The 19556-nt window shown below is 41.1% G+C and overlaps 4 protein-coding genes across 5 annotated transcripts; 1 reads left to right on the forward strand and 3 right to left on the reverse strand.

The window, feature by feature from the left end:
* Positions 487–4245, reverse strand: LOC18785053 (lysM domain receptor-like kinase 3). Of its 2 annotated transcripts, none has more exons than XM_007218041.2 (2): positions 3723–4245; positions 487–2283 (listed from the first exon to the last, which is right to left on the reverse strand). In XM_007218041.2, the coding sequence occupies exon 2, from the start codon at positions 1888–1890 to the stop codon at positions 691–693; it is 1200 nt and encodes a 399-aa protein (XP_007218103.1). In that variant the 5' UTR covers positions 1891–2283; positions 3723–4245; the 3' UTR covers positions 487–690. The 2 variants fall into 2 exon arrangements, with proteins under 2 accessions (XP_007218103.1, XP_020413139.1); XM_020557550.1 differs by lacking the exon at positions 3723–4245 and adding an exon at positions 2932–3125.
* Positions 4369–5460, reverse strand: LOC18784718 (probable acetyltransferase NATA1-like). Its single transcript, XM_007218224.2, has one exon. It carries the CDS (start codon positions 5380–5382, stop codon positions 4663–4665), a length of 720 nt encoding a protein of 239 aa, XP_007218286.1. The 5' UTR covers positions 5383–5460; the 3' UTR covers positions 4369–4662.
* Positions 7005–11683, forward strand: LOC18784884. Its single transcript, XM_020557857.1, has 3 exons — positions 7005–8732; positions 9279–9718; positions 9867–11683. The coding sequence occupies exons 1-3, from the start codon at positions 7254–7256 to the stop codon at positions 11356–11358; spliced, it is 3411 nt and encodes a 1136-aa protein (XP_020413446.1). The 5' UTR covers positions 7005–7253; the 3' UTR covers positions 11359–11683.
* On the reverse strand, positions 12181–19541 carry LOC18785455 (probable lysine-specific demethylase ELF6). The gene is made up of 7 exons (XM_020556975.1): positions 17935–19541; positions 17637–17715; positions 17413–17480; positions 16735–16885; positions 15891–16468; positions 14945–15142; positions 12181–14847 (listed from the first exon to the last, which is right to left on the reverse strand). Exons 1-7 carry the CDS (start codon positions 19094–19096, stop codon positions 12422–12424), a joined length of 4662 nt encoding a protein of 1553 aa, XP_020412564.1. The 5' UTR covers positions 19097–19541; the 3' UTR covers positions 12181–12421.

A 19556-nucleotide genomic window follows, 5' to 3' on the forward strand; every position in this document is an offset into this window, starting at 1 on the left:
TTACTAAGAGAGATTGTTAACAACGAGACTTGAATCTAGACTTTAATAGTGAAGAGAACGATCATTACAAACTCAACCAACTCTCGTTAGCTTTACATAGTTTTATTTTGTAATCGAAGCAACATAGATTTTCTCAAAATTTTAATTGTTTATATATGAATATCTCTAATTCATGGATTGCATAAACTTACCAGACAATGACTATGTTGGCTTCGTTTATTAACTAAACTCATAACCTATTCTAATCTTAAACACTCTTCCCAGAATCCAAAATTAATCATTCTAAATTAACCGAACTCTTATCCTATTATAATCTTAATTCCTCTTCCCGCCTTGAACTCTTAACCTATTATAATCTTAATCCTCCTTCCCGCCGATGCATACACCGACATTTCAAGAGAAGAATGATGCTAACAAAAGTGGCTTAGCCTGTTTAGAGCTAAAAATTATGTCAACTAAACTTTAAAAAAAAAAAAAAAAAAACCATTTCAAGATAACAGTAGTGTAACTTTCAGTCAGTTCTTTGAGCTTAATGAATGATTTTTGCATGTGAAATTATTCACAGCATCAAATCAAATATACAAGTATACAGCATCCCCCAATCCCTCTTCACAATTTGTGATGAACCTAAAAAGATCAAAAAACCCAAAACTCCAAAACAAAATTGAACCCGAAAAACCAATAGCAATATCATCGGGGACCAAATGTAATCGACATGTCAACAGGCACGCCCATTTTCTCAGCCCAACTCTGCGACTCCAAAAACAGCTTCGATACCAAACCCGCAACCCGACCCATATCCGGTCGCCTGTCCGGATCCTCCGCCACGCACTCCAACGCCAACATCACCATCTTCTCCGCCACGTCCATCGGAAACGAGTCCTTCAACCTCCGATCGACCCACCTCCTCACCCCGCCACCGCCGATCCTTATCGCCTCTCTCGCCGTCTCGATCGCACTCACCCTCCTATACACTCCGTCTCCACCATTGTCATCCATCATGTATTTCAGTGGCTCCTCCCCTGAAATCAGCTCCAGCAGCACAACCCCGAAGGCATAGACATCGCACTTCTGCGTCACGGTCCCGCTGAGCTGAAACTCGGGCGCCATGTAACCTCTGGTGCCCTCCACCTTCGTCGACCGAGCGTGGCTCTCGCCGCAGAGCTCCGCGGTGCCGAAATGGCAGATCTTGGCGTTGAGCACGACGTGTTCCTGGTCGGAGACGATGATGCTGGAGCTTTTGATGTGGTTGTGGACGAAGGTGGAGTTGAGGCCGAAGCTGTGGTGGATGTAATCGAGGCCGTGGGCCAGGTCGGTGGCGACCTGCATCCGGGAGAGCCACGTGGGCAAAACGGTGTAATTAGGGTTCTTAGGGTTCCTTAGGCAATCGGCGAGGGTGGCGCCGGCGACGAATTCGTAGACGAGGTAGACGTAGCTGCCGGAGAGGGAGGCGCCGAGGAGCTTGATGATGCTGGTGTGGTTGGATTTGGAGATTTGGGCGAGGCGGTGTTGGAGGTCGGCGAGAGAGATGGGGAGGCGGGACTTGCGCTGGAAAACGACTACGTCTTTGCCGCGGAGGGAGCAGCGCCAGGAGGAGGATGTGGAGGAGGAGGAGAGGCGGCGGGCGAGGAAGTTGGCGGTGGCGGAGCGGATTTCAGACATGTCGTAGATGATGGGGTTTTCAGGGAGGGAAGATTTGAGGGACTTGAGGGAGGCGATGGAGGAGGTGGAGGACTTGGAGGAGAAGTTGTAGCTGGAGTTGTTCTCGTTGGCGCTGAAAGTGGTGGAGTAGGGCTCCGCTACAGGAAAGGAGGAGGAGGATTTTGGGGTTCGGGATTTGTTGGGGCTCTTGGGCTCAATCGCCTGCGTGCTCTTTTTGGTCCAGCACATCAGGACGAAGGGGTTGACGGTGGCGGTGGTGGTGGTTGCGGCAACGGCATCATATCATAGCAGAATTGGGATTTTCGGATTAAATTTTGCGCCGGTTTTGTTCAAACGTATAAAAATCGGATGTGATGTGATGAATAAATTAGAGAGTATATGAGTTGCGTCCTTGTCAATATTCTGTGATCGAGTACCTGACTTCAGGGGAAGAAGAAGAAGAAGACGACCAACCACTTTGGAAAAAAAATAGATATTATAAATTATTCGAAACTGCAAGCTTACTTTATGCACATCATGTGACCAATTGAGAGACGACAACAATCTTTATCATAAAAAAAGATGTTGGCAAATGGTTGGGCTTATGATGGCCTTTTTTTATCTTCCTAATTATTGGTTCTCCTGTCCAACAAAACAAAAATTATTAGTTCTCCTATATATTCGCTATATTGTTAATAATTAATAATTTAACAGATTAGGCGAACAATCCTAACTTACGATGAACTAGCATTTAGTTTAGCATTTAGTTTAGTGGTATTTATTTTAACTTGCTTCGAGGTCTCAAACTTAACTCGCATAAATACTCATGACGATATATATTGTTGATCAGTTTAATAATTTGGTTTTTTTTTTATAAATTACAAAAGATGATAGTACTTTTTTGTTAAGAGTAACAAAACAAAAACAAATAAGAGAAATTAGAACTAAGATTAAAGGAGGGGTGTGTTCTGTGTTTATAAAATAAAATAAAAAATACTATGTGGTCAAAAATTTGTAGGGGGCGATGACCATATTTTGAGAGGACTCTTCAACTACGCAACGTGGCGATATCTTATGTGACGCGGCTCAAATCTAGCATGCCACGTAGCAGCAGCCAAAGAGGTTTTTATTTATGTCGGTCAAATCCTAAATTCATTATTATGTCATGTCTGCGGGTGGGATGAAATAATTTGATGAACAAGCACCACATTCGGGTCAAGACTCAAGAATGAGAACAATAAGCAGATTTTTTATTACTATTTTTTATTATAAACGGCAGAAGAAACTGACCTTCACCATACCGTTGCCATTGCCACATAATTATTAAGAGGAGGAAAAATAGAATCGTGTTAGCGTAGCTGAAATATGTATTAAATATGAACAAAAACAAAAAATAACAAAAAATAAATAAAGATTTGTAGCTTAAATGATTAGAAGTATTTTGGATTCTTCCTCGATGCCGCTTTTATCCTAAAAATAAAAAAATGATTGACTTGCCCAAAGAAAGAAGAGGATTGATAGATGGATAATCTATATATATAAAGTAAAAGGCAGAGAATGATGAAACATTCATAATACCATAAAATACCCTTGGTTAATCCAAACATTAAGAATTAAAATTATTAATTAAATGAGGATAATATGATAAATTCACACCTTTTCATATTAAAAAAATTTAAATTAAAAAAAATCAGATAATGAATCCTATTTTTATGAAACACAACTACCTATTATCTTTTTTAAATCTAAAATAAATTTTAATTTAAAAAACCTCTCGCAGGCGCGGAAGCGCGTGCAGAGAGGCTAGTATTAAATAAAATATCTGTTTTACCCAGATATTCTTTCGACCATTATAATTTTTACAATAAATCCCAGCAAGCACGCAAAGGGTGGGAAGAAATATCCCATAAACTTTGGCGTCGACCACACGAGCCTAAATCATGGGCCTAAATTGCAACATAATACACGGAGAAACGAGGAAAATAAGAAAAGAGACAATCTAGGCCTAGGCCTAGCCATCCACATTTTCTTCCATTTCCTTTCCTGAGGTCTAAATCCAAAGAAAAAGTCATGGAAATTACCTTAAGCTAGAGCTAGGCGCTAACATAAGCACTGAGAGCATCACCAGTGAGCCTGCAAATCCTCCACTCCTGCACCATCTTAGCTCCCATTTCCTCATAAAACCTGATGGCATTCACATTCCAGTCAAGCACACAAGCCAATCCAATTTCCCATTCCCCATCTTCACAGCCTGCTTAGCCACAGATGAAAGCAGCATCTTCCCAAGCCCTTTCCTCCTATAGCACTGCCTCACAAACAGGTCCTCTATGTAAAACCCAGGCTTCGCCAGTTCCGCAGAGGGTAGGAAGAAATATCCCATAGACTTCTTTGACGTCGGCAACACGAGCCAAAATAATAAAAAGGGCTAAAAAGGGAGGGGGCGGTGGGAGAGAGTCTCTCTTCTCTTTCCGGTGATCAAAGTTCGGGCCCCTCTTCTTTTTTTTCCCTTTTTCTGGAATGAAGTTTGGGTCTTTTCACTTACTTTGATCCTCACGAAAGAAGAAGAGAATTCTCAAGAACGTTCTAGCTACTAATAAAGGAATATTAGAAGTCCAAATATGAGAATTTTCATTTAATGGCTCGACTTATGGCAAAAAGGCAAAATCAACAACAACAAAAAACCACACAGAAACGAAAGAGCAAAGCAATTAAAAAACACAGTAGAACAAATCAAACAACAATGGCATACAGCAGAAGATTTCAGAGATGCAAAAGGTGTAGCTGTGACATTGCTAGGAGAAACAACAAAGGTTCTACAAGACTGCCTCCTCAGTCATAATCTTCCTAGCCCACACACACATTTCCATCTCAACCCAGAAACAAACAGACAAGAAGAAAAAAGAAAATACACAAGAAGGAACAATCTAAGGCGGGGCTAGCCTTCAACATTTTCTTCCATTTCATTTCATTTCCTGAATTCTAAATCCAACGAAAAAGGTATGGAAATTACCTAAGCTAGAGCTAGAGCTGGGCATTAACATAAGCATTAAGAGCATCACCAGTGAGCCTGCAAATCCTCCACTCCTGCAAGATCTTGGCACCCATTTCCTCATAAAACCTGATAGCATTCACGTTCCAGTCAAGCACAACCCACTCCACTCTCCCATACCCCATCTTCACAGCCTGCTTAGCCACAGCTGAAAGGAGCATCTTCCCAAGCCCTTTCCTCCTGTAGCACTCCCTCACAAACAGGTCCTCTATGTAAAACCCAGGCTTCGCCAGAAAAGTCGAGTAGTTTGGAAAAAACAACACGAACCCAGCAACGCAGGCATCGCCGCCAAGAACCCCACCGTTGGATCTGAACAAATCGCGGTCTGGGTCGTTAATCGGAAGGTCCAGATTGACGACTTTGGTGATGGGCGGGTAGGCTGGGTTGTTGTACTGAAGGTGTTCGACGAAAGGCGTGTGAGAGACTTCGAGGACGAAGATGGTGAAGGACTGGAAGGGTGGGGAGGTGAAGAGGGTCGAGGAAAGAGAGGCCTCGGTGGCGATGCACTGGTCGGAGAGGCGTTCGAAGACGGCCATCTGGTGGATGAGCTTGTGGATGTGGGGGACGTCGGTGGGGTGGGCTAAGCGGATTCTGGCGAAGAGTGGGTGGCCCCTTGGGGTCGAGCCTTGGGGCACGTCGTTGGGTGCCTCTGGGGCTGGGCTTGGTGGTGGTGGCGGTGCGGCGGCGGCCATTGTTGGGTTTTGGGTTACGCTTGAGGTTTTCAGAGAGCCTGGGAAAATCGTACTGGTGATGAGTAGTGAGGGCTGCGGAGAAGTGGGAACGGTTATTATAATGGAGTTCGTTGTGAGCAGGCTTTCAATCCTGCCCGCTAAACGGATCCAACGATTTTGCTCCCGCCACGTTAGAACAAATTCGTGTCTTTTAAGATAAGCATTCGAGAGATAAAGAGAAACTTTGCATAAATGAGATTTATTTTCTTTATGTGCAATCATCACCACCTGAATTACAACATTCAATTTGGAATTTTATGTATTTCCATTCATCTTTTACGTTAAATAATTTACTCATGACAATCAAAATAGTTTCGTTTAGATTACATTTTAATTATATCTCGAATTAAAACAGCTCTTGCTTCCCTTTGTCTTTTACAATGGCAAATAGGTGGAAGTGCTCTTAGGTGTTAATCGTAAAAATTCAGTTTATGTCATAATTGTACAAAGTTTGAAAAAATTCCACACCGATTTTCCCTCTATATAAACACATTGGATGATATTCACATTCTCTTCATTTAATCTTGTTTTCTTAAAAGAAAATTTATTGGTACGATAAAATAACAGTTGATCTTGAATTTTAAGTTCCGGTGTTCTCGAGAGCTAGAATCAAAGTTTGCTTCATTATCCACTAATTTCGTGAGTCTTTTTCTAAAAGGGAAAGGTAAAAAGGGAAGAAGGAGTAGACTTTGTTTCCTTTTATTTATATTTGTTTAGAAGTCTAAGCACAGATTCTTGCATCTCTATATTATAATAAGAGAACTTTTTGCCAACCTCAACAAAAACTATCAAATATAGATTAATTATATTAAGAGGTGAATAAATTCAACATTTATGAGTAGTATTATATTTGCTCAAATACGACTTTGTAATTCTTTAATTCCTACCCTTTTTCTTTTCTTGCAACCAATTCATTGATTCCACGTATCTGTTTGGGCCACTACACACATATTCAAGCCAATTCCTTTTCCCAAATATAAACACAACCAAAAAAAAAAAAAAACATGTCTATGATAATGATAGATAGAATGAGAAACCAATTCCTTTTGGGATGGGAGTGACTTATTTACTTAGAACATGAAAAATACTACACATATTCATCAATTCACTTGACGTCTTATTTGGCTTCTTTAATAACAACATTTTCGAGAGTTGGAGATGTTGCTCTTCTTTAAGTAAATGAAGCAAAGACATTGTCGTTGACAATTAAAAAAAGAATAAATTACAGGTAAAGAATGTAATGATGAATTTTTTTAAAATACAAGCGATAATAAAAAATAGAATATTCGAACACAATGCATAATGTGCGTCCATAACTAAATTTTCTAATTACTTGAACTACAAACATCTTACTTGAGTGCATAATACTTTTTTTTTTTAGTGACAATAATAGCTCCAAAAGTAATTTAATTTTAAAAACTTGGAAAATAAAAAGTAGAAATTGATGAAGGTAAAATGGGGATGTGAGTTGTAATTTAGAGGATGTAAAATAGAATTGAGAATCGTCAGTCACTCTCCAAAATGCCAAATTAAGACACGGCAATGGCAAATTCTACTCTATATTACCAAAATTAGAAAATTAGACCACTGGAAAAAGCCAACTCACACTCTTCTTCACACTCGAGCCTCCCGAACCGGTGTGGCGCTCTCACCCTCCAAAATCCAAAATCCTCGACTCAAATTTCCAAAATTCTGAAAATTTTCAAATTCCCTCTCTTTTGATTTCAACTCTCAATCTGATGTAAATCTCCATGAGCCAAGCCAGCCGAATCTCCCAAGCTCAGCTTTAGTACTGTTGTGTTGAGGTCGGCGGCTAGGGCAGCAGCTGAAGCATGACCGATAAGCCGCCAGAGGCAGCTCCGCCGTCGTCGCCGCCGTTAAAGCCGCTCTCGCTCCAAGACTGGGAGTCATTGATTGACGACTTCCAGCACGGCGGCGCACGGCAACACAAATGGACCTCCGCGCACCCAATCCGCCTCTCCCTCCTCGACCAAGCCCTCTCCTCTCTCGCCAGGCGTGACTTTCCCCTCAAGCTCCACGTCATCACCTTCCTCGAAGAGTTCTGCGACCCGCTCTTCACCACCGCCAGCTCCGGAACCGACATCGTTTCGCTGCGCAAAGTCCTCCACCGTCTGATCGAAACCCTACGCGCCCTGATCCAGACCCCGCCCGATGGGGTCCACATCACCTTCGCGCTCAAGGAGCAAATGATGCTCTCCGTCACCTCCATCGTTGTCTCCCTCGATGACGATGACGGCGTCGTTCCAATCGCCACCGTCGAGGGCTTGGTGGAGCTTCTGTTAACGGTGATCAACCGTCCCAATCACGGCATCGACCGTCAGGCGCGTGCGCTCGCGTGTGAGTGCCTTCGCGAGTTGGAGAAATCTCGCCCCTGCTTGCTCTCCGAAATCGGCGGACATCTATGGAGTCTCTCCCAGAACGAGAGAACTCACGCTGCGCAGAGCTACATTCTCTTGTTCACCACCGTCGTTCACAACATCGTCGTTAGAAATCTCGGCGTTTCGATTCTCAATACGACGGTGCCTCTCGTGCCGTTTAGTGCTCCGCAGAATGGGACGGGTCTGGGCGGGTTGAATCACAAGGAGCTGAGGAGGGCGATGGCGTTTTTGCTAGAGTGGCCGCACGTGTTGACGCCTTGTGCGATGGTTGAGTTCTTGGCTTTGATAATGCCAATCGCGGCCGCATTGGATCTCCAAGCCTCCGTGCTTAAGGTGCAATTTTTTGGGATGGTTTATTCGTCCGATCCTATGCTCGCCCATGTCGTTCTGACCATGTACCCGAGGTTCTGGGACGCGTTTGATGGGCAAGAAGGTGACATTGTGAGCAGGCTTGTGTTACTATCCAGAGAATCGCAGCACCACTTGGTTTTTCGATTGCTGGCAGTGCATTGGTTGTTGGGTTTTGGTCAGTTGGTGTTGAAAAGGGAGGCTAAGAAAGTGAATACCATTGTTGATATGGGTTCGAGATTCTATCCGAGTGTGTTCGACCCGCTTGCTTTGAAAGCGATGAAGCTTGACCTGCTTGCCTTTTGCTCGGTTTGTGCTGATGTCTTGAAATCGGAAACTGTTTTGGTTGAGAATGGTGGGGTGAAGGATAAGTTGGTGGTGAAGCTGTTCGAAGATGGACTTGTTTGTGTATCAGCATTCAAATGGTTACCTCCGGGGAGCACTGAGACTGCAGTGGCATTTCGAACTTTGCATAGGTTCTTGATTGGGGCATCATCTCATTCAGACAATGATCCTTCCACCACTAGAAGTCTGATGGACTCCACCACTTTCAGTACCATACAGGTAGTTTTCTCTCTTCCTCAGTTTCCTTGCATATGTTCTGCTGTAATAAAAAGACATTTATGTGAAATTTGCTATTTATAGTTAAAGATGTTAGTAGGTTTTGGATAATACATTAGCTTTCCCCTGAGCTTTGAGTTTGAATTGGAATGAATTAAAATCTCAGAAGAATCAATCTTGCTCCTTTGTTCTGCTTATGGATTAGTTGATGTGTTTGGATTCGTCTCAGTGCTTGTATGTGCATATATTGTTAATGAGGAATACAAGGTGGACCAAATTATTGATATAAGCTGATGTAATATTGTTTTATGTTTAGCAACTAAGAAATTGCCAGGTCATCTACCACAGTAGTTGATGTCTAAAATTTGGGAGAACTGTTGATGCTTCTAATAGTATTGATTGTTTATATATTGACTTTAGTTGCACGAACATTTTTAAATCTCAACTGTGCAATTGCTTTAGTGATCTTTATTTCAGAGGAGAAGTGGGAAAGGTGAGTTCACCTTTATATCTGTGCCATTTTTAATGTCTCCAAATTTCTGTTTCCAGGGGATGCTGGTGGACCTGATGTTGGAGTGTCGGAGATTGGTTCCAGTGGTAGTTGCTTTGACTGATCGCTTGTTGGGTTGTCAAAAGCACCGTTGGTTGGGAGAGCGCCTGCTTCAGACATTTGATCGGCATTTGCTTCCAAAAGTGAAATTGGATTATAACTTGGTTTCCTTCTTTCCAATATTTGATAGAATTGCCGAAAGTGATACAATTCCTCCTCGAGGATTGCTAGAGCTTCTTATTAAGTTCATGGCCTTCCTTGTTGGCAAACATGGCCCATATACAGGACTGAGATCATGGTCTCAGGGAAGCAGAGTTCTTGGCATCTGTCGAACCTTGCTGATGCATCACAATAGCTCTCGATTGTTCCTTAGACTATCTCGTCTTTTGGCATTTACTTGCCTTTACTTTCCTGATTTGGAGGTTCGTGACAATGCAAGGTATGATTAAGAAACTTGCTTCTGCTCTTCTTTCTTTTTTCCTTTCAGATCTTACCTTTTTGTTTGTATGGGCACAATATACAATTTTCATAATATTGTCAATACCCACTATTAGCTGAAGTTGTTCATTCATCATGGCCTTTTGCAGGATCTACCTTCGAATTTTGATCTGCGTGCCGGGAAAGAAGCTCAGGGACATGCTGAATCTTGGGGAACAACTCGGTATTTCACCATCTTCACATTCCAGTTTCAATGTCCAGGCTCCTCGCTTTTCTCAGAGTCTCAAGAAATCTAGGAATATCTCCTCATATGTCCATTTTGAGCGAGTAATCCCCCTACTAGTCAAACAGTCTTGGTCCTTGTCTTTATCATCTTTGGGTGTTGGAAGTACTGAACCTGGTTACATTGAAGGCATCAGGGACATTGAACCCATAATAGAGGATAGTGAGATTGGTGACGGTAGTAATGTTGAGGACAGTAGTAATGTCCAAATTATTGAAGAAGCTCCTATAATTGATCGACCACAGGAGCCATTGCGTGTGACGGATTCAAAGATTTCAGAGATATTAGGAACATTGAGGAGGCATTTTTCATGCATTCCTGATTTTAGACATATGCCAGGACTTAAGGTTAGACTATCTTGTAGTTTGAGGTTTGAATCTGAACCTTTCAGTCGAATATGGGGAGTTGATTCCCCTGCTGGTGTTTCAGATGAATTAGATGCCCTTCCTGCTTTATATGCAACCGTGCTAAAGTTTTCGTCCTCTGCATCATATGGGCCTATTGCATCGTATCATATACCTTTTCTTCTTGGTGAGCCTCCCAGAAAAACTGATGTGTCTGGTCAGACAGCCTCATTAGCTATTGTTCCTGTAGAAAATGGATCTGGAGAAGAGGAAAGCTTTAGAGCTCCAGTAGCAATTGAATTGGAACCACGAGAACCAACACCTGGTCTAATTGATGTTTCCATTGAAACAAATGCAGAAAATGGTCAGATAATCAGTGGTCAGCTTCACAGTATCACTGTAGGCATAGAGGATATGTTTCTCAAGTCTATTGTACCGCCTGACATCCAGGAAGATGCCACACCTGTTTATTACTTAGACTTGTTCACTGCTCTTTGGGAGGCATGTGGTACTGCCAACACTGCACGGGAGACCTTTCAATTGAAAGGAGGCAAAGGGGTTACAGCAATCAGTGGTACGCGATCAGTCAAGCTACTTGAAGTCCCTGCATCATCTTTGATTCAGGCTACTGAGCGCTACTTGGCACCCTTTGTGGTAAGTGTGATTGGTGAACCACTTGTTAATATTGTAAAGGATGCAGGAATCATTAGGAACGTCATCTGGAAGGATGCAGCCTCAGATTCTTCCCTTGATATTACTAGCTCAGGGACTGATTTTGATAGAGGCCCTCTTCATCTTACGTACACCGACGATGAAGATGAAAGGGACAGTCCTGTCAATATCCGTAAAAGAAACATGGGTTGCTTTCTTATTTTGATATTTCTTCCACCAAGGTTCCATCTCCTCTTCCAAATGGAAGTGTCCGATGTTTCAACGTTAGTCCGAATTCGAACTGATCACTGGCCGTGCTTAGCTTATACTGATGATTATTTGGAAGCTTTATTTTTGGCATAGGAATTTATTCATTTTTACCTTGCAAGTACTTTACATCAGGATTATCATCGGTGCTGCTATGAAGGTCATCAGCATTTTGTTCTATAATTTTTCTCCCCATATTTGTTCGTACAGAGAAGGGTAATTTTTTTGCACCCAGAATAAACTCTACTGTAAATATCTCTCGAGTTCTTTTACCTTGTATTCTTTTGTTGTATCAGGGATTAAGAAATGCATTTTTGGGGCGTTTTACATTCTCTGTAGGTTGGATTTGTAACCACAAGATTGTAATAATTTGTAAGCTGATTCATCCTTTGCAATCAATACAAGCTTATTTTGATGATTATATTTGGAGTTTGGAATAGAGAGGTAAATGGCTTAATAGGTCGCATCTCTACTAGTTTGGAACATCAATACTCCAGTAAAACAACGAAGATATACAATAGTTAGTGATCTAGCATCGATGTTCTAAGAAACTCCTCGTGAATATAAAGATAAAATGCAGATGTGATGTTCCATGAAACTGTTGTTACATATGTGAGTTAAGTCAGTTGACTAAGACCATGTCCTTTGCACTCTTGTTCCATACAGAGTAGTTTAGAATATCATTTCGTAAAAATAAAAAAGAACGTAAAGATAAACTGTTCTAGCAATGAAATTAGAAGCCCGACAAAATATCCCTTTGTTATTTGAAAGCAAATCCTCCTGTACCATGTATGCATGCATAAAAAAGAAGAAAATGGTTTGAGATTAGTGTCAAAATATGAAAGAACATGGAGACATCAAGGACATTGGCATCATGGCACCATGGTTTCAAAACCAAACCAATCAAAATAGGCTAAATAGACAGAAAACTATCGGTGCATTCAAATAATTGGTGAGTGAATTGCAGCTACAAAAAAGTAAATTCGTACTAATCTACACCTAACCAGACTATCCAAGATTACATGAGATTCTAACCAAAAACAAAAAAAGAAGATTACACGAGATCCTGTAGGCCTCTTTGGCCCCAGAAACCCCTTTTGCTTATACCCATCATATGTTACACAAGTAACCTGAACAAAACAACGAATCTTCAGGCAGGTTAGCTCACATAATGCCCTGTTTTCCGTCTGTGACGGCTAAAATCTGATACAAACCTGAAGGAGAGGCCACAGCCCTCAACCTTGCACTGGTACGGCCGCTCTCCAGTGTGGACTCGTATATGTTCAGTCCGTGCCCATGCCCACTTGAACGACATGGAGCAACCTTTCCAAGGGCACTTGAGGGGCCTATCATCATCATGCACACGGCTGTGTATCATTGCATAATTGTGGGAGCTAAATCTCTTACCACACCCTTCATGTGGGCAGCGGTTACGCTTGTGCAACACTAGCTCTGCCTTTGTTCCGAAACTCATGCGGCAGCCTTCTAGGTCGCACCTGTGAGACTTCCTTTCTTGTTCTTTCTTATACTTGGGATTGGGAGGATCTGAAGGTTTCTTCACCTTCTTTGTCACTGGCTTCTCCTCCACCTCTTTGTGGAGGTTGTCTATCCCGCTTCTACTCATTGCATCCTTCCCAGCCCTTGGTCTCAATCCTTCACATGGGCCCCTAATAAATCCATTGAAATTGAAATTGTCATCTTTTATTTGCTCCACTTCTCTCTTTCTTTTTCTTCCCATTTCAGGGATTGGTGCAGGGTCTGCAATGGAAGACCCACTGCTTTCCAACTCTTTATCAAGTGGTGATAAGCAAACTTCAGTGGAGTTGCGTAAGCCTTGAGCAGCACGAGGCTCTCTTTTAATTCTAGAATATGTTTGGATTGAAGCAGGTAACGGCTGGCATCTGGCAATATCTTGACTATAAATGAGTTCCTCACTACTATTTGTAGTCCGGTTTTTTCTCTGTTCTTTATTATCCAAAGCCACAAAACTATTGATGTTATCTGTAGCACAGGTCACTCTCAGAACCTCAAATTCTTCAACTGAACCAGGTGTTGGCTGATTTTCTGTTTCTATGACAAGACCAAGTATAGGTTCCTTTATAGGTCCATTTGTAGTCTGTACTTCTTGCTGAACTGTGTCTGAAGTCACACCATTGTCTGGGCCTTCCTCAGAAGAGCAACCCCTTGGAACTTGAGAAGATTCTTCCATTGAGATACACGGTTGAGTTATTTCCATTTGTGTCACTGAGGTGGAGACATGTTCCCCCTCACTTCTATCTGCAGTCCGGAATTCTTCACTACATGAAATTGGACCAGGGAATGAATCTTCTGCAGCACAGAGCTCTCTAGGAACTCCTGAAGTTCCTTCAATTGAAGCAGGAGAGGGCTCATTTATTTGTCTGGTAGGACTTAAACTGGGTTCCTCATTTCTTCCTTTCAGACTCTTAATTTCTTCTTCCAGTTTGAATTCTAAAGATACATCCTTGCTAAACTCATCTGCAATGTGGGTCTCTCTTGGACATCCATCGTAGTCCTCAGCCGCAGCAAAAGTAGGATCCTGTGACAGATGGGAACTACATGAAACTGGTGCCTTGTCGTTTCTTTTGTTGGTAGTTTGGTTTTCTGGCTGCACTTCATCACCCAAAGTCATGGAATCACAAACTTCACTGTTCATACAAGATATCTCCATTACTGTATTCACCATTCGTACCTCAGACTTGTTCTCACTGGCTTCTTCAGGGATCGCGATCTCATCTTGCATATCAGAACTATCTCTTGATACTAAACCACAACCTTCACCGTACATATTTCTTCCTTCCGAACTGTGATTCTCAACCTGTGCCTCAACGCCTTCAGCTATTAATGTAGTAGTCGCAAGTTTAGCTGCAACTTGTGAAGGAGTAGAGTACAAACTGATATCCTTGGTTGCTTCAAGCATCTGAACAACAGGATATGTTTCAGACATTCTATTTGACTTGGAGGAATAAAATCTTTCACAACTGCTCGTGGAATTCCCAATGTCCCGAATGTTACTTTCTGATGCCATTCTACCATGTTTATCACCCTTTCCACAAGTAGCAGGGTACCCACAGATCCTACCTGCTCCTGTTGAATCACCTGCTTTTAGCTTATAGTTCCTTCTTGAATATTGAATTATTTTTTCGTCCCTCTTAATAGAGGTGTCATCTGACTTTCTCTCCACCACTTCATCCTTTTTCTCAATGCTCCCACATGGTCTACAATGTGCTGGATGATTAAGCTTTTTAGATCGAGATCTTTTGGATTGCCATTTGACCCTCTGAAAATCTGAGCTCGGGCTCTGTTTGGAGAACAATCCACCCAATGTCAATGCATGCTGGACTTGCTTTGAGGATGAATTCTTTCTGACCTTGACACAGTACCTTAAGTTGATACCCAACTTTGAGGTCCAGTCTTCTCTACATTCATCATGTTCATCATCGACTGCAAGATCTATCAAATTCAGATCTTCCTTCGATGCAATATCCAATGGAACCTCAGTATAATTAAAAGAGCAACCTATTTCCTCTGCAATTGCAGCAGAAGGAGCCTTTATTTTCTGATAGTCTGCAGAAATCCAAATAAATAAAGAATCAACTACCCACAAGTAAAACAATTTTGCAAAATGAGAGAGAATATCAAGTACTAGTGTTTTCCAGATTACCAGAATGGCAAATTACAAGCACGTTCGCTCCACCTTTACTCTGCAACAACTCCACGATTTCAACAGCATGCTCAAGGCAGAAACTCCGCGGTCTCAGAAATTTATTAACAGTATTCCAATCCTTATTAAGCTTGGTTGTGGAAGGTATTAGGGGATCCTTTGCAGGTGACATGACATTGGGAACAAGAGACGGATCCTCTGCAGAACAAAGAAAAGAAAAGATTTGAACATTTGCTTTCATGGAAAACATCTGGAAACAATGTAGTCTATACAATAAAGAAAATATTGACCTATTTATGTGACAATACACTACGGAAAACAATTAATACATTCAGGGTGTCTGAAAGCAAGCAGATTCAAGGTCCTATGTCAGAAACAGAAGAAGAAACCATAAATGAGTGCATAGGAAGATCTCAAAAATTAGCTGCAGATGCTTCACAACTGAAAGTGTGAAGGCAGTTCCGTTTCTGCGTACCACAATACTTTGTCAAAATCTGTACAGCTGGCCAACAGAAAATAACAGCACTAGACTCCCAAAAGACCTGAAACTGTACCAATTATATAGGAAAATATCTATTTTTAAGGGCTCTGGAGATAATTTTGCCACTCCCTGATAATCAAACTATAAGAGCTAATTTTGAGGGATCTGAAATTATATTTTACTTCCTAAACATATAATCAACCTATAAGAAGCACTAACCAGGATGGTGAAATCTAAAGTTTCAACTACTGGCTGGTAAAAACACAACAGGTTAAAAGGAAATATAATTTCTTCCCATTTAGACAGTACATGGTTACATACTTTTAAGATAAGCCTTACTGTTGACCAAATATGACTTCTTCTTTTTTTATTTTTTATTTTGGCTAAATGAATAGATAATGGAAGTTATTTGAGAAGGCCAAAAATATGAGGCAAGGGAAGAGATGTGGATCCATATTCCAATACCTGTAACACAGCCCTTGACAAATGCTTGATGGCCTGTAGACAAATGAGATTTCTCAAGTCCTGAAACTCCAGGGAATTCTTGAGCCAAAAAATATTCAGGCTGAAGTTTCACTGATGCTTTCTCAGATGGTTGCACTACTGACATAAATGGAAACCCAAGTATTCCACAAGCCACACATGCCAATGTCCCTGAGTCGACTTGAAAGTCACATGACAGATCATCACTACCCAAATATAAATCATTCATATTTTCCATATACAAACTCATCTCATCAAACAGTAAGTTCTGATCATTATTATTATTTCCACACTGAATATGGGTAGCATTTTCTTTTGGCTTCATATCAACAGGAGCACCTGCACTGGGTGTTAGGGGCTCTTTACTTGTATATGGAAGTAAATCTGGGTTCCATAATACTGCGTGGTAACTTGATTCTTTCTGAAGAAGGACGGATAAAACGTCATTTTCCTTTAACATATCTTCAACAAAAGCCTTCTTTACCGATAACTCCCTTTCTTCCTTTTGCCGATCTCTCATACGCGAACCCCGCACACCTGGTAGTAGGGACCTTGGCACTCTAGCATAATAACAAAAATGCAAAGCCAAAACAAGAGAAACAATGTCTATCAGGTGCCCCACTTGACAACTTTATCAAGACAACAAGCAAAGTCATAATGCAGTTCTATCATCTAACTAAGGCGTAGAAGAGCAAATGCAAAAGAACAACTTTATCACAATCATGATTAACTGAATCATCAACGAACAAGTTCCAGAAGCAGCATGTACAACCATACTGAGACGATCTTTCGCTCAAAATAATCCAAAATAAGATGGTTGGCTGACCTTGAAACAAAAGACATGGTCAAGAGGTATAGCAGCTGTTGATGGGAGAGCATAGGAAGATAATTCATAGCAGCTCTACGTACTGCAGCTTCTTTAGCTACTTCAAGCCAGTGTGGTGTTCCAAAGTTGGCAGCTTCCCCACAGTTAAAACCTTATATTCCAAATAGGTAATAAAACATGTTTAAATAGAATAAAGAGAAACTTTATGAAAAAGTATGACTTGCAAACGAGAATGGGAAACATCATGTCGCATGTTACAAAGGATCACGATGTCAGTAACAAATGAATATAAAAATTACTAATGCAATTGTCAGAAATAATGTAAGTTTGTCAAAACATTGCCATATCAGCAATTATGGTCAATAAGGCATTGGCAGAGGTGAAATTATTCCAAGGTTTTGGTCCTTTTTTACAGTATGCATTTTAAAATTAAGTTTGGCTCAAACACCACATGTTCACAAAGGAATTGAATCCTTTTAAGTATTTACACCTTTCCCTGTAGATTTGATGTGTGTGTAAATATATATATATATATATATATATATATCCTAGGCTTTCTGCCACAAATACCTAGTTGTGCGCATTCAAAGAGTCAGAACAGAGTTCAGGCCAAAATGTTACAATTATCATATCCTCCTCCAAAATTAAGTACTACGTGCAAAAATATAAAACAATTACCGTGGCTGAATCCTACATGGTAAGCCCTTGGAAAAGTCACAACAAACTCACCAGGGTTCTGTATTAACCTAAAGAAGAAACCAGAATGGACATAAGTAGAACCCAATAAAGACTCTGCTTCACGGATCAAAGCCAAAATATTTAACATGTAAAAGAAATCCACAAACTAAATTAACATTATAATGGACCACAGAAGTAACAAGAACGAGAAAAGAAAAACCCACCTGCAACAAGGAATTCCCGATGCAACAACAACCTCAGGTGAAATTAAAGTTGTTTTATTACCCAGTAATGAGAGAGCAGCTGGCAATAAGAGAAACTGGACCTGAGTTAGAAAAAGGCTATAGAAGTAATAACACTCAATAAATTTCAGAATGGAATGGGCAATCCTATAAGAACAGAACACATAAAAAAATTGAATTAAAATTTGTTTGGAGATGCCATATTTTGGACTTCCAATCTGCTTAAATTGTAAGCTTCTATGAAACAACCAATGAACCAGCCATGAAGAGTTTCACATACCTAGGCGGTCAACATTACCACCAAATGCCTCAGTGCGAATAAGTTCCTCAAAATCAAATGCATAATCTCCTGGAACAGCATACCAAGTCTTTGAAGATCCCGTGTGAAGAAAATTCATGCTGTGAAGCTCATGATCTTCAACGTGCCAAGCAAACCAACTGAACAACATTCCAATGTAAACCATAGGAGAAGTAACACCCGGGATATCATCAGGCATGAAACGAGTAAGTGAACCAGGTGAGCGTGCAATTACTTGTAAGTTCCAAGGACTGTTTGAAAGCCTCCAACCAGCAGTACCTTCTGTATCACAACATGCATTTGGATTTTTTCGCCTAGAAGATTGGGAGGTTTCTTCTGCTGACAAGATTTCTGGAGCAGTAGATGATTTGGATACCTCTAAACATGTATCTGAAACATTCTTAGGAGAAGCATTTTTAACTTCAATACTATGAGAGTCTCTTTCACTACTGCTAATCAGGTCACTTGTCTTACTATCAGAGTTTTCTCTACTTCTATGGTAAGAATTCCTCTTCCTCCTCCGCCTATTAGTATAACGGAATTGACCAACCGGTTCTTCAAAAGCAGACCCAGGCACATCATTTGCATACTCCACATATATAGGCTTCTCAGAAGCTGCCTTCCAAAACATTTCCTCTATAAGCAATGGAGAGACCTCCTTAATTGTACCTAATATGCTCCTTGCAAAAGCCCTAGACTTAGATTCAAACTGCTCCAAAGTATAAATTTCCCCACTTTGCCACACTTGCTTATGAACACCTGATGGCGGATTCTGAACTGCTGCCCCTTTCACTCTTTTCACACTCTGGCCCAATTCTTGGTGCCTTGTGGTAAAGACTGCCCTAGCCTCCCCATCACTACGACCATCCCCAGAACCCGTTTTCAGGGGAGAACAATCATTTAACAAATTTACATCAGAACCCAATTCTGGGCACTTAGCAAGCGACTTATTTAAGTTGCTAAAAACATATCTTTTCGAGGGTTTTGGCAACGGTGGGATAATCTTGCAAATACCAAATTCACTAGCTTCCTTCTCAATTTTCGATATATAAGCAATTGGGTCTGCAAATTCAGTATGAGTCGGTCGAAACTCGGGCGCCAATGGCAACCCTTTCAGCCAATTGGGTATCTCAACATCACCCATTTTTCCCAAATCACATCCACAACATTATTCTCCTAAAAGATATAAGCTTTTGGTACATTGGCTTCTAATCATGTAATCAATAAAGTTACAAGACCAACCCAGTAACGAAACCCTAAAAGTGCAAGATTTGAGTAAATTGGCATGGGTTTGTAGCAATTATTCATACATAAAGCTCAGAAATTGACTAATTGAGAACCTGTACATTCAACGAGACTGGTTGATTAGCCTCCAGAAGCACTCCCAATTCCAAGTGGTGTAATCACAGAAAGAGAGAGCTTTGTCTAGGTTTTGCGCGACAATCTTGAAGCTGCCTCAGGATAGAGTTTTGGCGAAGGGCGGTCGCTAATTTGCGCGGCTGGGACACAGCGCACGAAGGAAGTCACTGTTGTTTTCTGACGGTACGACTTGGGTTGGGTTACATTGCGCGTATGTGCGCATTTTAACATACAACGGTCTTGAA

Source organism: Prunus persica, chromosome G2 (genome assembly GCF_000346465.2).
Source record: "Prunus persica cultivar Lovell chromosome G2, Prunus_persica_NCBIv2, whole genome shotgun sequence".
In the NCBI taxonomy this organism is placed as follows: Eukaryota; Viridiplantae; Streptophyta; class Magnoliopsida; order Rosales; family Rosaceae; genus Prunus; species Prunus persica.

What these genes read in the sequence shown, in the direction of transcription:
- LOC18785053 (XM_007218041.2), bottom strand. Translation starts at nt 1,890, where the DNA reads ATGTGCTGGACCAAAAAGAGCACGCAGGCGATTGAGCCCAAGAGCCCC.
- LOC18784718 (XM_007218224.2), bottom strand. Translation starts at nt 5,382, where the DNA reads ATGGCCGCCGCCGCACCGCCACCACCACCAAGCCCAGCCCCAGAGGCA.
- LOC18784884 (XM_020557857.1), top strand. Translation starts at nt 7,254, where the DNA reads ATGACCGATAAGCCGCCAGAGGCAGCTCCGCCGTCGTCGCCGCCGTTA. An exon ending in CCACTTTCAGTACCATACAG is followed by an intron (nt 8,733 to 9,278) that starts GTAGTTTTCTCT and finishes TTCTGTTTCCAG; the next exon opens with GGGATGCTGGTGGACCTGAT. An exon ending in GAGGTTCGTGACAATGCAAG is followed by an intron (nt 9,719 to 9,866) that starts GTATGATTAAGA and finishes GGCCTTTTGCAG; the next exon opens with GATCTACCTTCGAATTTTGA.
- LOC18785455 (XM_020556975.1), bottom strand. Translation starts at nt 19,096, where the DNA reads ATGGGTGATGTTGAGATACCCAATTGGCTGAAAGGGTTGCCATTGGCG. An exon ending in CCATGTAGGATTCAGCCACG is followed by an intron (nt 16,886 to 17,412) that starts GTAATTGTTTTA and finishes TTGGAATATAAG; the next exon opens with GTTTTAACTGTGGGGAAGCT. An exon ending in GCTTGTAATTTGCCATTCTG is followed by an intron (nt 14,848 to 14,944) that starts GTAATCTGGAAA and finishes GGATTTCTGCAG; the next exon opens with ACTATCAGAAAATAAAGGCT.